Here is a 15,217-nt window from a genome sequence, read left to right on the forward strand (position 1 = left end):
TGACCTTACTATGGACCCGTGCCTTGCTTTGCCTATATGCTTGCACATTATCTCAGCACACAGATATTCACACCCTCTGTACACAGACACATTCCATGCATCCTCTCTTTCTGCCCCCAGAATTCAGAAACTTTCCCTTTGACATAAGTTGAGCCAAAAACCAGACATTCAGTATGAGGTCATCTGCTTTTCTTTCATTACTCATGCCTTTGGCATTCGCTGTTTCCCCAAACTTAGGGCTTCAATGGGTGTTTGGCCACCTTATTTATTTATTTAATTTGTGTAAATGCAGGTTCATTACATATGCCTGCAAAGGTCAAAGGTTAAACCAAGACCAAGTCTTAAGACATTAGTAGTCTTCTGTACTATGAACCAGCTAGGCCAAAACATACTGCTGTACTCGATCAAGTAACGTCTGGCAGCGGTTAGGTTAATCATGTTTGAATACATTTTTTTAAACATATGTAAACTGTTAAGAGTGAGTGTAAACTACTATGGAGAGGACACGCCACTGCAAAAAAAAATTTTTTTTTAGTTTGAGTTAAATAGGAATATGCTAAGTTGAGGGAAAGGAACTGTGCTGTAGGCGGGATCTAAACATTGCACATCAATTTTCATTTAAGCTTGAATTTGCTGTCAAAGTGCCCTAAAAACTGAACTCCTTGTACCTTTTTCAGTGATTAACCTGGAACTTTAAAAAGCCCGACAGTTGAATGATATTGATGCTTGCAAAGAATAATGGAAAGCTTAAGAGTGTAGAAAGGAGAAAAGAGCTGAACAGAAGTTTGAGTCAGATCAGAACGGTTTAAGTGGAAGTGGCTTTTGTGGCCTCAACTTGTATTTTATGTAAACATCAGTCTGTCATCTGCCTCACAAAACTTACAATAACTTGACAGAGTTAACAGTTGTTGCTCAACAAGGCCCAGTTTTGATATAGCCCAGGCGCCAGAGCATGAAGGTTTTTATCACATTCCTAAGAGTATGATTGCCTTGTTGAGGTTAGTGGGTGAACACCAAGGCTTGCACAGAGTAAAAAAAAAAAAAAATCCCTTTAATAGATTTTCACTCCATCAAATTTCTCTGATTTTGAGTCAAGGTTTGAGAATTGTTTTATAGGAATGTGGGGGCGTGGGGGGAAAGAGTTATTAAATGATTCTACCATTGCTGTTAAGACTAGAGGTTCCATGGGGGATTGAATGGAATATGTAGGGGGAAGAATTCAGGAAACTCTTAACAATCATACTTGATTGGGGTTGATTGGGGTAAAACCTGGAACCATGTAAAACAATTCTGAACTCAGTAAAATGCTGATGGAAGGATTAATTTACAGAAATACAATAAACAGATTCCTTGTCATATACTTGGCTTCATAGCAAAGACGTGTTTTCTCAATGGGATTATACCAACATACACTCTTCTTTGATTTCTCAGTGTTGTTTTTAATTTTCCTTTGGTTAGAAGAGAGGCTTCAAACAGTTTTCAGAAGGCTCTGACTTCTTTCTTGTCGGAAGTCCTTTATTCAAAAATTGGCTTTGTCTCAACATGTCACCTGTTAGCTGTTACAAGCTGAATTTGCAAAGCTATGATTTCATCTCCCTGAAGAGAAGGTGGACAAAAGGCTTCCATACAGCAGAAATCACTTTAGTTCAAGAGACATAAACCAAACAAAGGGAAAAATCGTTCATCCAAAGAACGTGGAGAGCAGGTCCGTCAGCCATATTTGCATTTGGAAAGCAAGGCTAGAACCCTGAAAGCCCACCAAATGAAAAGGTTTTGTCATTTAGACCAGAAAAAGCTTTAAAGGAATCACATTCATTAAGGAGAAATAATATTTTGTTGAAGATGAAAATATAGAAACCACCCGCTATCTATCCAGAGGGGAGGGGAATGGAATCAAATGTGTTTTCATCCAGGTCAAACGTTGCTACTGTGCATGGTTCATTTAGCACTTCAGTGACTTGTTTTATTTTAACCTCAGAAAGTCCGTGCTTGTTCCTAAATTCTTTAGACGAGAGCAGAGCAGTGAAACACCATAGTGAAGAAAAGTGTATAAGGCATACATCTGGTTTGTGGCACACACAAATGAAACTAATTCAAGTGAGAATTTTATGAAATGCCCAAGAGGTAAGCAATGTTGAGTTTAGATGAGTGTTCAGAGGCTCATCCCAACCCTCTAGGATGAAAATTCACTCTGAAAATCACTCTAGAACATGCTTTCTGTGAAGATTTCTAATACAACTTGGTTGTGGTTCAGTAGGAAATGCTGAGAGCGCAGCTTTTCCCGTGGTCTTATCTCTGACTTAAGTGCAGAGGTGCACAACCTCTTTTGTTTTCTCTTAAAACTTTTTTTTTTCCAACTGAACTTTTAAAAACCTCAATAGGCCAAAAAATTAGTTCAAGTTTTAGGAACAGGTTCAGACCAGTTTTTGTTACCGAAATCCGTTTGCCCAGTTCTAAATTTTGCAAGGGAATTTTTTTCAGTTGATACAAATGATACAGATGCCCATGGACACAGTGTCTTAGCTGGATTGTATTTAAGAGAAATCTTTGCAACTTACAAGACTCCACTTTCTTCCATTTAATTTAAAAATCTTAATGGACAAAATATAAATATAAATCAACCAAACCAACATGTTCACATTACAACTTGTCCCCAAAGCCATTCCACTCTTTTGCTTCATAACCAACCATTAAAAACAGAGTCACATGACATCCAAACTGGTGTCTTGCATTACACTTTCCTTCCCTAACAATACATCTTTCTCAGCCTTTCTTTTACTGGAACAATGTTGTTTTTAAATCTGCAACAACAATAACATATTTTTTTAAAAAACGGGGGGTGGGAGGAGGGCGGAACAGAACTGCTAGACCAGGTGTTCTCAACCTTTTTCTTTCTGAGCCTCCCCCCTCCCAACATGCTAAAAAAATTCCACAGCCCACAACAACTGTTTTTGTGCATATCCAGTAGATTAAAAGCCAGGGCCGGTGTTAGGGGGTAGCAAGCAGGGCAATTGCCCAGAGTCTCATGTCACATGGGGCCCCGCAAAACTAATTTGCTCAGGCTTCAGCTTTGGCCCCAGATGGTGGGGCTCGGGCTTCGCCTTTCTGTCCTGGGCTCCAGAGAGTGTCATGCTGGCCCCTCTCTGGTTTATTTTGGTAGACACCCTGAAACCTGCTCACAGCCCCCCAAGGGTGCCCAGACCCCTTGTTGAAAACCAGTGTTCTAGAGATCAATTTTTTAACCTTTATGTTGGTTAACTCTCGATTTTCAGAGGGACTGTGGATGAGAGAGCTCTCCTCGGCATGTGTCCGGGTTGCAGAATCAGTCCCTTAAATGTTAAACCCCACCTGATACTTGTGTTCCTTACTGAAACTTTTTTTTCCAAAATAAATATTTTGATGTGCGATTCTTTTTAGAAGGTGTATCTCAGATGTACACAGGCTATGGCCCTTTACATAAGGGTTGCTATAGTAACTATCCATCTGGAAACAAAATGCTTGAGTAAATAAATGACTAGAATAAAGGTGTTGCACATCTAGCTAAAGCCTCAATCCTGTTTGTTTACCCTTGCTTTTGAAAACTGCTCTAAAACTCTGTTCTTCCGGTTGGGTGAATCTCTGTTTCCATCTCCTTGCCTGTTCAGAGGTTGGGGTCCTCTTTGATTTCTCTGTGTTGATATGCTGCCTTTTAAGGGAGTCCCAGCTCTCTGATATTATTCATGTACCAGCCATTAGCAGGTCTGGAAACTGTGCAAGGTGAGCACTACCTATTAATCAACACACAGTAAGTGACTGCCTTGATTGCACTGAAACCTGGGGATGCAGAACATATTTGGTCCTTTGTCCCATTGAAATCTGTGAAATTTGTTAAAAATGTTAGACTCCTTTCTAGCCTTCCCCATAAATTCTGCCTATGGCACTGTTCAAAATGACTGTATTTTTTTTTAAATGGGTATATTCTAATGGGTAGCTTAGTGGGCTGAGCATCAGGTTGGAAAGACCTAGACTCCTTGAAATACGAGGTGTGAAACTGAGCCAGCAGGTTCCACTCGGCTTTTAAGCCCTGTGAGGTGTATAAATTGAGTTTCCTGTAGTTTGTGTGTGGATCTTTCAGATAAGGCCTTAAAAACTGAGGTCATGCCTCTTTTGCATGGACACTAAGGGCTAGATTTTCAAAAAGAGGAGGTCCATCTCTACCTGTGCAATTGCATGCTTAGACTTGCACATGCATTTACCATGGACATGTGCAACACATCTTGCAGAACAACAGTTACGGAAGGTTAGTAACCATTTTTCATATGTGCAAATGGCCAGTTAGGCATCTAAAAATGCTCATTTTTATGCACAAATACCCAATTTATGTGTGTAATCATAGCTGTGCAACATTTTTACATCTTTTATTTTAAAAGTGTGTTGCTAAACATTTAGTGGCACTTTTTGAAAGAGCAGGGCTTTGCCCCAGCATGTCTGTTGAGAAATGTCCTACTTTGGTTGTTAATCTCCTAGTCCCAAAGTAGCAGCAATCCAAGCAGGGCTGTATGTAGTCTGAAGTGCCGTGGGTACACCTCAGGGAATTACGCAATTATGCGCCTGTGTAATTTCCCGCATAAAACGTCTGACTATGCATTGTCACATAATATTCCTTAGCAGATAAAGACCATGCAAAATGTTGGATCACACTGGGAGTCATGGGACCATTGATCGATTTTTTCCAGAAAATGCCATGACAAAGATCCCACATTGCAAATATACCAGCAAAAGAGAAAGTACAAGATTTTCCTGGACAGGTTTTGGAAGATAGAAGAAAAATCTTTTGCAAAATGTGCAATGTTGTTCTGGACCACCAGAGGAAATTGACAATTGCAAACCAACTCATCCAATCACAGAAGCATTTAAATAGAATGACAAAAAATGCAGCGTGCACTTTCAACACAACCACAATAGCACAACATGAGCACTTAGAGGTTGTCCGTTACTGTATCTTAACATGTGCCGCTTTTTTCCATGTTCTCTGTGTGTGCGCATATATATATATATATATATATATATATATATATATATATATATATATATATATATTGCGCATATATATCTTCCTACTGTATTTTCTACAACATGCATCTGATGAAGTGGGTTTTAGCCCATGAAAGCTTATGCTCAAATAAATTTGTTAGTCTCTAAGGTGCAACAAGTACTCCTCGTTCTTTCTGCAAACATACTGTTATCTAAGGCAGACCATCCTTTTATATTCCAATTTCTAAACACTTGAATGAAGAATAGTGGTGCAGTTCCAGGATGTTACCGGCTGCAAGAGGCATAACTTACACACGTCTACAAAACTGAGAAATAAACTTGAGGACAAAGTGAAGGATAACTACGTGTCAGTTATATTCAATGAAATGACTGATGACAAGGGCTGCTATGTACTTCACATTTTACTCGCACCTGTGGTGAAAGCCAGTACTGGGAAAGGGTCTTCCTATCTTGCTGACTTGTTTTCTGCAAGAAGTGCAAATCACAGCACTGTGTCTCAAGCAGTCATTCAAAACTGTGCAAAGTTATCAAATTGTATGTGGTTGTGTTTGACACGGATATGCCGCATACATGAAGAAAGCTTACAAAACTGTACTGTCTGTACTGTTTCCTGGTAGCATCCATGTAACATGCTTTGCTCACATAATCAATCTGGTGGGGGAACATTTTTGTAAGCCATTCAAGGATGTCAGCGCATTGGTAAAAGCTTTCTCACAAATGTTCTATGTGGCAGGGGACAGGAAAATGAGGTACTTAAATTACCTCAGGCAGAAAGTTCCCAGTATAACAATGGCACCAGACCCAGTGGCAACTAGATGGAACAGCTGGTTTGCTACTGTTCAGTACCATGAAAAGCACTTTCAATATTATCACAGCTTTGTTAAAGAAGAAATGGAGGTGTGTGACAACTCGGCACCGCATTCATTGCGGGAACTTGAAAGAGTGCTGTCAGATGAAACCCGATGTTTAATGCTGAAGATTGTTTTATCAATGAAATGCGCAAGCCAATCATTGACCTAATGGCTATATTTGAAAGCCAGAGACTGTGCACTCTTTTTGCTTTTCAGAAAATGGACGAACTGCTGTTTTTCCTTGAGAGAGACAATGGTTTCCTCCAAAAACTGAGTGTTGACAATAACCACTAATCAAAGTAGCAAGTTGGTGAACCTGTTTTGTTCAGCTGTTGACAATTCAGCTGAAAAGCTGAAGAAGTACATCAGTGATACTGAGAGTGGGCAGCCCTCAATTAAGTTCCTAAAATGCATAAGGATTTTCAACCCCAGAAGACTTCCTGTAATATCTCATGTGAAGAAGGATTACACCTCAATTCCTGGCTTCAGTGACATTTCAGCAGAGGAGTTTGCTTTGTGTATCGGGAAGGTGGCACCCGACACGATCCAGAGAACTCTACAGTCACGGGAAATTGACATCACCATGTTTTGGTCATCAACAGCCAACCATCTTCCGAGTTTGAAAACATTAGCTTTCAGATACATAAATGCCATAACAAACATAGCTGATGCTGAGTGCAGCAACTCGCTGTATAATCTTGTCTTCTCCTGTCGGAGACATTCTCTTTCAGAAGACAAACTGAAAGAGCTGATGTTCCTTAATTTCAATCTTGGAATTTAAAAAGATTTTATGTTAACAAAAAATCCATTGGTTTAGTCTTATTAATACTTTATTTTATTTTATTTTTTACTTACTGTGCTAATATTTTGGTAAGCAGTATGAGAGAAGAACCCAATATAACTGCACAATAATTTTGTTACATTGCACAGTACTTGAGGTACCTCAAGGACTCAGAATTCTTTTAATTGTTTTTTGTATTGCACTTGGACTTTGAAAAGATGTGAGAATTTGAAGTACTGCAGAAAAGGGGTAATTTTGCTGAAATTATAAAAAAAACTAACCTCAATTTAACAAGTCCTCATTTCACAACTTTAGTTTTAAAAATCACACCCACTGGGTCACATTTTTTTTTGTTCAAGGAATACAAAAGCCCTACAGTAGATTCCGTGATAGTGCACTTTTGTCAGTTACAAAATTTGAGTAATTAAAGAGATTTATTCCACTACCTCCAGGTTACCATGTGAGATAGACCTATCCTAAAAGTTCAGATGCAAACTGGATAGTTAACTTCCAACCCAGAGTTCAGAGATGTGTGTAATTTTTCCTATGGAGAGAAGACCAGATTTTTATTTCACTTAAATCATGTAAAACATTGAAACCTTACCATTTACAATTGGTGTAAAACTGATGTTAGAGGAGAATGACTCCAGCCAAATTATTAGGGTCCAAGAAAGATTTTGAACCTTCTTGACCCCAAAAGTTTGGAGGTGGTGTGATCTGGAGGGTTGATTTGGATCTGGCTTAAGTACTATCTTTACTAGATAAGTTCTGTTGCTTGTGCTGGTTACATTTATAATATTGATAATGCTTAAATTAAATGCGGGAGGGGAGGGCAGAGAGGGCATCAGTGCTTGAGAAGGAACATGTGCTTGCAGCTTACTTTTGCTGGGCTGTGGGTCATTTCGATGCACTGGCAGCTTGTTGGATTCTTGTTGGAGTGATGGCAGAGGAGTAGGGAGAAGCAAAAAGAAAAGATTTCCCCCTCTCCCTTTGTGGCCCTCTGCTCCAAAGCAAAGCTTTCTCCTTGCCTTTAGTGCCTGAAAAGGAAGTGGGTTACCTCAACTTCCCTAAAGGACCATTAGAAAACTGTAATTTCAAAATGAGTTTCCTGTCCAAGGAAGAGAGCTTAGCACTTACAAGAACAGTTCTCCACTATAGGAGGCAGACATTTTAGTTTTATGAGGAACAAATAAAACATTCCTCCATGCTTTACAGGCATAACACTTTCTTAGGCTCTTTCGTTACAAAATGACCTGTCTACATAGTTACGCTGATCAGATGCAGAGAATAACATGACACAAGTGTTAGCAGTGGCTGATGTTGTAAAGAGATGGGGGGGGGCAGGGGAAGGGAGGGCAAACAAAAAGTAGCACACTGTTACAACCAATTCCCCCCTTACCTTTCAGCCAGCACTAAACCCTCACACATAAGGATCACAATGCCTGGATTGAGGTGTTTCAGTTCTTTATTACAGTGGTGCAGTCCTCCCAAAAGCAGTGGGGATGCACTGGGTGTTACTTAGAGCAGAATCTGTCCCTTGGAACTTAACACATTTCAAACATCTACTGCGATATTAGAATTCTGTAGTGATGCTGCTAAGCATTGTATGTCTGAACTTTGGGTCATGGTGAGTGAATGACAAGAGGGTTATGCAGGTTTTAGTCTGCTCTATGGAGGTTTGGGAGATGCCTTATCCTACTAGTTCTGATTTTTTTTTAACAGATTTGTTGTTTGTATGAAATATATTAATTAATATTGAAAGACCAAACCCAAGCCCAAGGACATGAATGTTCTTTCTCTGTGCCACACTCAAGTTGTCTACCCTTTAAGAACATGAGGATATTGAAAGCTTGCTGAAGTCCTTGATGAAACTGAATTGTAATACAGACAGAAGCAGCTATGAGTTTTCCAATATGTGTCAAAATTGGCTTTTTATGGGAGTTGTGATTAAAAGTAGCCTTAGAGTCATATTAAAATCAGTATAATATAAAGCCATGGACTGTGGCTATATAGCGTTGCTTTCTCAAGATTTACAGTGTTAGAGGAAAGTGATCTGATGTGAGCTTTGATATATTTTTTAAATCATCTTTTTTTCATTTCCAGCCTACTGTCTTTATTCCCTTCCACTTGTCCATTAAAGCAAGTTTATGCATCAGCTTTCATTGTGTATTCAGTTCATTTGTTAGCAGGGTGGAATGATTTCAATTACCTGTTTTAATTTTGTTTTGCATTTGTACGTTTTAGTAATTTTCCTAAGGAAAGATTGATTCTCATTAGTTGGAGACCATAAAAACTTGTTGTTTGCAACTAAATATAGCCTTTATACTAAATTTGGTGCTTGTTTTTGCTAACCAGGAGGATACACTATATTTATATACATTTGTTTAAGCAAATGTATATCTTAACTTGCCTGTACCTTTATTCAGAGTCTTAATTTTTACATTTCGTATTATGTTAGAAAATGGTGAATGATGCATTATTTATTTACCAGGTGAAGACTTAATTTTTTTTACTTGTGATTTGTGTCCAACTCTGTGTATGGAAATACAAATTAAATTAAAATACACAAAAACAGCATTTTAATTTTTTTATTAAATAAATCTCCCTTAAAATGCTGTATACATGAGAAAAAATATCAAAGTTTATGAAAACATGTTTTGGGTTTTAAAACTAACTGATTTATTAAACAAAGGAAGTATTATCTGTACTTAATGAATTGAACTAGTTATTTCTGGTCACCACATTCTTCAAGATTTTAGTGCTAGTAGGTGTCATTCTCTTACACCTACTCTTTATTCATAGTTTTGGAAGGGGAAAACAACTTTCCTGCCTTTTCAACACCCAATTGATTTCTTAACTTTGAATGAACTAGTCATTGAGTCGAGCTAGGTGAACAAACTAAAATGAAGAAAATGTTCTCACTGTACCTGTAGAAAAGGTTACTGCTGTCAAAAACTGGTTTAGCACTTCAACAAACACTGGTTCCAGGTTAGCGATTGACTTCCACCAGTTCAGTGGTTTGACTTTATTTTACTTAAATCATTGATTTTTATCCATCTTGGTTGTTGAAAGAAAGAGTCAGGTACAGTAGCCCTGATGCTCAGACATTTTCCTTAATTTCTCCTTTTCAAAGATTACCACTCACAGGTTTGCAAAACTAATGATCCAAAAGCAGTAGAGAAATAGTGTCTTTTGTCTCCCCCTGTACAGACAATCTAAAAGTGAGCAATGGTATTTGAATGCGGAGCCAGATAAACATGAGCATGTTGCTGTAATTTCTGTATTTGTGCCCCATACTCTCTATTTTAATTACTTCTGGTTCCCTTACATTTTTTGCCTGAGGCTTGTTGAGCTGAAGATAGATAAGTTAGCGGATAAAGCACTGGCCTTTCATATTGTAGACAGTTACACAGAAACAAGTTAATCCCCCCCTAATTCAAATCAAGAAACCATCATACATGCTATAGCTAAGTACAATTTGACATGATTGGAAATCTTTTCTCAGGAGATAATCTACTAGGAGTGAACAAGCTTGACGTGTCAATTACCTCTCCTCTAGGAGGGAAACCTTTCCTTGAAGCGCCAAAAATCATTAAGTCGCTGCCGCAGCAAAGAGATTTTGCACTTTTGCCTGCTTGTCTATAACCTAACTTAAATGTCTGTATGCCTGCCTAATGGCACTACAAATGAGAAACACAGAATAAACATCTCATTCAACTATGAAAAAAATGTAGGAGGAAGAAAAGCCATCACCCAGGCTGGTGCTGAGTGCAGCAAAAAGTTCTAATTTTATGTGCATACAGTACTTTGAAGTCTGGCAATAACAAAATCCTAGAAAATGTACAAAAAGTTAGTTCTGGGAACTCAAAAAACGGTCAATCAAGGTTTCTGATTTAGGAGGACATGAAACATAAATATAGTTCAGATAGTAGGACTTCAAACAGGCATTTAATCTTCACTGGCATAAATATTAAAGGTTTCAGAGTAGCAGCCGTGTTAGTCTGTATTCGCAAAAAGAAAAGGAGTACTTGTGGCACCTTAAAGCTTATGCTCAAATTTGTTAGTCTCTAAGGTGCCATAAATATTAAGAGACAGTGAGAACTGTTGCACTTGGTTTCTCATGAGACAGTATTTTAGCACAGTTTAAAACAAGTTCGGCTTGTTCTCTCTTACATGAGTGCAAATTAGGAAAAACTCCATTGGGTTCAGTGGAATTACATGAGTGTAAAATTAAGAAAAGATCTGAATCCAGCCCTTTGAGTTTCACTAATCTCAAATCTACAGCGTACATTGCTACATGTTCACAGATCTGTAAGCGCAGTAATGGATTTTGTGAAACTTTCAATGCTGTGCCTCCAAGATTAGAGTCCATCCTCAACCATTTATATTGCATTCCCTGACCAAATGAGGCAAATAGTTCTCAAAAGGTACTACATAATGCTTTAATATTTGTTTATACGCAATGTTGTTGTAGCCATGTCGGTCCCAGGATATTAGAGAGACAAGATGGGTCAGGTAAGATCTTCTATTGGACCAACTTTTGTTTGACTGTTTGAGAATTGACATCTTATAGCCCTGTTCACCAAACACCCATTGGCTTTTAACTATCATATTTTAATTAAGAAGGGTTTATTTTCCCCCAGCGGAAATTCTTGAATTGGCTGGAAATGCAGCAAGGGACAACAAGAAGGGTCGAGTCACTCCTAGACACATCCTGTTGGCTGTAGCAAATGATGAAGAATTAAATCAGGTAAGAAAAGTCTCCATTATGTGAAGGCCAGGATTTCTTTTAGGGTTTCTTAAATTATCCTTCCATATTACTGAATTGTAATTCAAGACCTCTGCTTCTGAGCAGAGCAGGCCACTGGGAAGCAGTTCATTCATTCATTCATTATGGTAACTAGTTAAAGTACTCAGCTTAATTACATGTTTCAGGGAATAAAATGCGCAATGCATAGGCGATACAACACAACCGTTGCCTCCTCTGAGACACCAAGGTAAAGCCTCCTAGGAAACTGAGTCCGTCAATTCCTTTGAGTTGATATTCCTGTATGTATTCTGGTTATGTATATCTATCTTTTTTGTCCTAAAACTTTCTTAACCCATTGGGGCCAGACTTCAGGAGTAAGAGGGCTGGATTTTTTTAGATAGTCAAATAAATTCAGACATAACTAGTATTTGTTTGTCATTTATTTGCATTGGAATCACATCACCCAGAGCACCTGCCAGGATCACAGTTCATTGTATTAAGTCCTGTACAAACACATAATAAGAAAAATTCCCTGCTGCAGTCCAGTGTTCCACTAGCTGAAAAAACAATCTACTCCAGCCATCCTCACTACATGGTTTAGAAATCCCATAATATTGCCCTGTTCATCATTCCTTTTGTGAGTCAGGGGCCTTACCTTATAGATCCTGAGCTGTAATCAAGGAGCACTCGGCGCAGTTCAAGATGGGAAATGCAACAGGGGCTTTAAGTCACTAATTCAGGAGAAATCTTGATGCTGGTCTGGTGCAGGACACTAACTGGAGCGTGGAGTTAAGGTTGTCTTTAGAATATGCAACTGGATATATTTCCCAAGTACTTTTAGTTAATAGCATGCATGGACTCTGAGTGTATTTAAATATATATCTACCTCAGTGGTTCTCAGACTGTGGGTTGGGACCCCAGAGTGGGTTATGACCCCATTTTAATGGGGACCCTAGAGCCAGCGTTAGACTTGCTGGGACCAAAACCCGAGCTCCACCCCCACCCAGGACAGTGGGGCTTGGGTTGTGGCCCCCTCCACTCCCCCCAGGTCATGTAGTAACCTTTGGCAGAAGGGGGTCGCGGTGCAATGAAGTTTGAGAACCCCTGATTTCTACCTTCTCTTAACTGTTCTATTTCTGTGTTTTAAAGGCTTAGATTCTTTTTAACTGTAACATTTCTGGACACACACACACACACACACACACACCCCCCTTCACTTGAAGTTTCATGTCTGTTAATTTCTTTAGTTTTTAAAGATTCAAGGAAGTGCAGAGTTTAAGAGCTCCATACTCATGCCTCCCCCGGCACTCCCTGCAATGTGAAGCTTCGGGGCTCCCTCTCAAACACACACTGCCCTGCAAAGCTCCTGAGTCCACAGATATGACTATCCTATTTTTTCTCTCATCTATAGCTGAATAATTTAGTCTTCATTACACACATTTGACAGCATAGATGAAAAATTAATTGTTTGTGAGCACAAAAGACATCCGGGATGCATAGCAACATGCAAGGATCTGTGCATTTTCTGGCTAAATTGTTCAGTTTAAATTCATGTTGTGTGGAAAGGGTTTCTTTTCTTCACAGATATTTATTGAGCTATATAAAGACATAATTAGGAATAGACAATACAGAATACAGTGCATATTAATAAACACTGTTCGCTCTTTATCACTGTGTAAATGCTGGATTTCATTATTTGCTACTTTATTTGCGTTTAGCTATTGAAAGGTGTCACCATAGCCAGTGGTGGTGTATTACCAAATATTCACCCAGAGCTGCTCGCAAAGAAGCGGGGGTCTAAAGGAAAACTGGAAGCCATCATCACTCCACCCCCAGCTAAGAAGGCAAAGTCCCCATCACAGAAAAAGACTGTATCAAAGAAAGCAGGAGGCAAGAAAGGATCAAGGAAGTCCAAGGTAATCTGTATATATCAAACCTGAAACGTGCAATGCAGGAGCTGCTAAAAACTGGAGAATCGGAGAGACCTAGATGTGTGTATATATACAGTATAGACCTATATAGTAAATATCCTAAAGGATATTTTCCAGTTCAGGGTGTGATTGGGGAGCAGTTTCAATAGTAACATAAACCGTTACCAAAGTTCAAATAACAGCCCTCTCCTCAAGGTGTCTCAAAGCATGAAAGTCAGTCAAACTGGCACATCTGCTGTGAGTATTGCATCCCCTGTGTGGAGGCAGTTTCTGTATGACTGAGGAGCTGGAGGTTGTAACTGTGGCATGGCAGGATTGTGGCTAGCCTATCGATGAACCAAACAGATCCAAAAATCTCACATAGCCGCTATAGTGGCAGCTGTGCAGTGGTTGCGCGGGTGCCTGTGCTCTGCCACTGGGTGAGAGGGGCAATTTAAATTTACTTGGATTTCACATGGGGTATCCGCATGTGGCACTGAGAAAACGAGGATTTGGATAATTCTATCATAACTAAAATCACATTAGAACAATATCATTTTTCCTTCAGTTGCAAATATTAAGAAAAAGTATAACATTTTAGTTTGCTGATTTTATTAGTCAAGCATTTTTTTAAAAAGTAGATTTAATAATTTCTTCTCATTTAATAAATTTGCTGAAATTCAGCAATGGCTTTTGTTATCTCTTTGAACTGAAGACAGGATTCTACCAGAGCAGGTAGTTTGATCTCTTTCTGCATGGAGAAGTCATGATATTCAGCTTGCCTAAATACAGATTCTTCAGCAGAAGAGTGCCATAAATTTTTTTTTTTATTCCACATTTTTAGGTTGCTGTAATGAGACTCTTCTGAATTTTGAGCTGGAGACTTCTTTAATTCCTAAATACTAAATGTACTTCATTCGAAATTTGAAGAGAGAAAAAAGTGGGGGGGGGGGGGGGAATGGACGGCATCCAATCATGATAAATGTCTTGTAGTAAAATAGGGAAATTCATTTTTGAACTTTTTTTTACTAGAGTTTCCATTTATAGAGGTTAGGAATTTCTTTCTAATTCATGTGCTTACATGCAAGCTTTAGTGTGTGAAAAAAATTGTGGAAAATTACACATGCAAAATTCTGGGTGCAAAAACGTTCACAGGCATTTAATGTGCTGCATGTGAAAATGTTGCCTTTTCTGGTCAACAAAGACAATACCTTTGTCTTGAGCTCTCCATTCTGAGGTCCTAATTATTTTCCTGATTTTACAGTTACTTTTTGAACTCTTGAATTTTCTCTCTCCTTGTAGAACACATAGTAGGTGGCATTTGGAGTGCAGAACTTCTAATAACCTTGCACTAATAATTTCCCTAAATCTGGATATTTTTTTTCTTTCTTGATTACAAAAGCAGGAAGTCTGTTGTGGGGTTCTGTTTTTCTTTCACACAATAAACTTCATTGTCTGCTTATTATACTAATATTTGGCTAATAATAAACTCCAGGGGAATTGAAATAGGAGGCATGAAAATCTAATTTTCGAAACATTTGTATAATGTAAAGTATGGTTACACTTCCTAGAAACACAAATATACTCCTGCATCTTCACCACCTTATTTGTTTACTCACACGCTATGTTACCTATACTTTTGGGGGGAATATAACACAACAGTAGCTTTGCTTTAATGTCCCAAGTAGAGGTTTGATTCACAGACATGTTATTGAGGCAATACATATTTATGCTAAATGATGATTATTATTATTTTATTTTATTTCAAATTAAAATATTCCTACCTCTCAGTTGGCAGCAGTTGAGCTAGTTGCTACAGCAGTTGTTTCACTGCCATGACTGACATCCCTTCAAAATGATACAGTTCTAATTTATATCCAACAATTTGATG

At 38.5% G+C, this 15,217-nt stretch overlaps 1 protein-coding gene across 4 annotated transcripts in view; it reads left to right on the forward strand.

Annotated features, from left to right (window-relative positions):
- Positions 1 to 15,217, forward strand: part of MACROH2A1 (macroH2A.1 histone) — a 71,328-nt gene that overhangs the window by 24,440 nt on the left and 31,671 nt on the right. For all 4 annotated transcript variants that reach the window (XM_084636755.1, XM_084636757.1, XM_084636756.1 and 1 more), the window contains exons 3-4: positions 11,310 to 11,416; positions 13,135 to 13,332. In XM_084636755.1, coding sequence (XP_084492881.1) covers positions 11,310 to 11,416; positions 13,135 to 13,332 — 305 coding nt within the window. The remainder of the gene's footprint in view (positions 1 to 11,309; positions 11,417 to 13,134; positions 13,333 to 15,217) is intronic.

The sequence above is a fragment of the Lepidochelys olivacea genome (assembly GCF_965140295.1).
Source record: "Lepidochelys olivacea isolate rLepOli2 genome assembly, chromosome: 8".
Lineage (NCBI taxonomy): Eukaryota > Metazoa > Chordata > Testudines > Cheloniidae > Lepidochelys > Lepidochelys olivacea.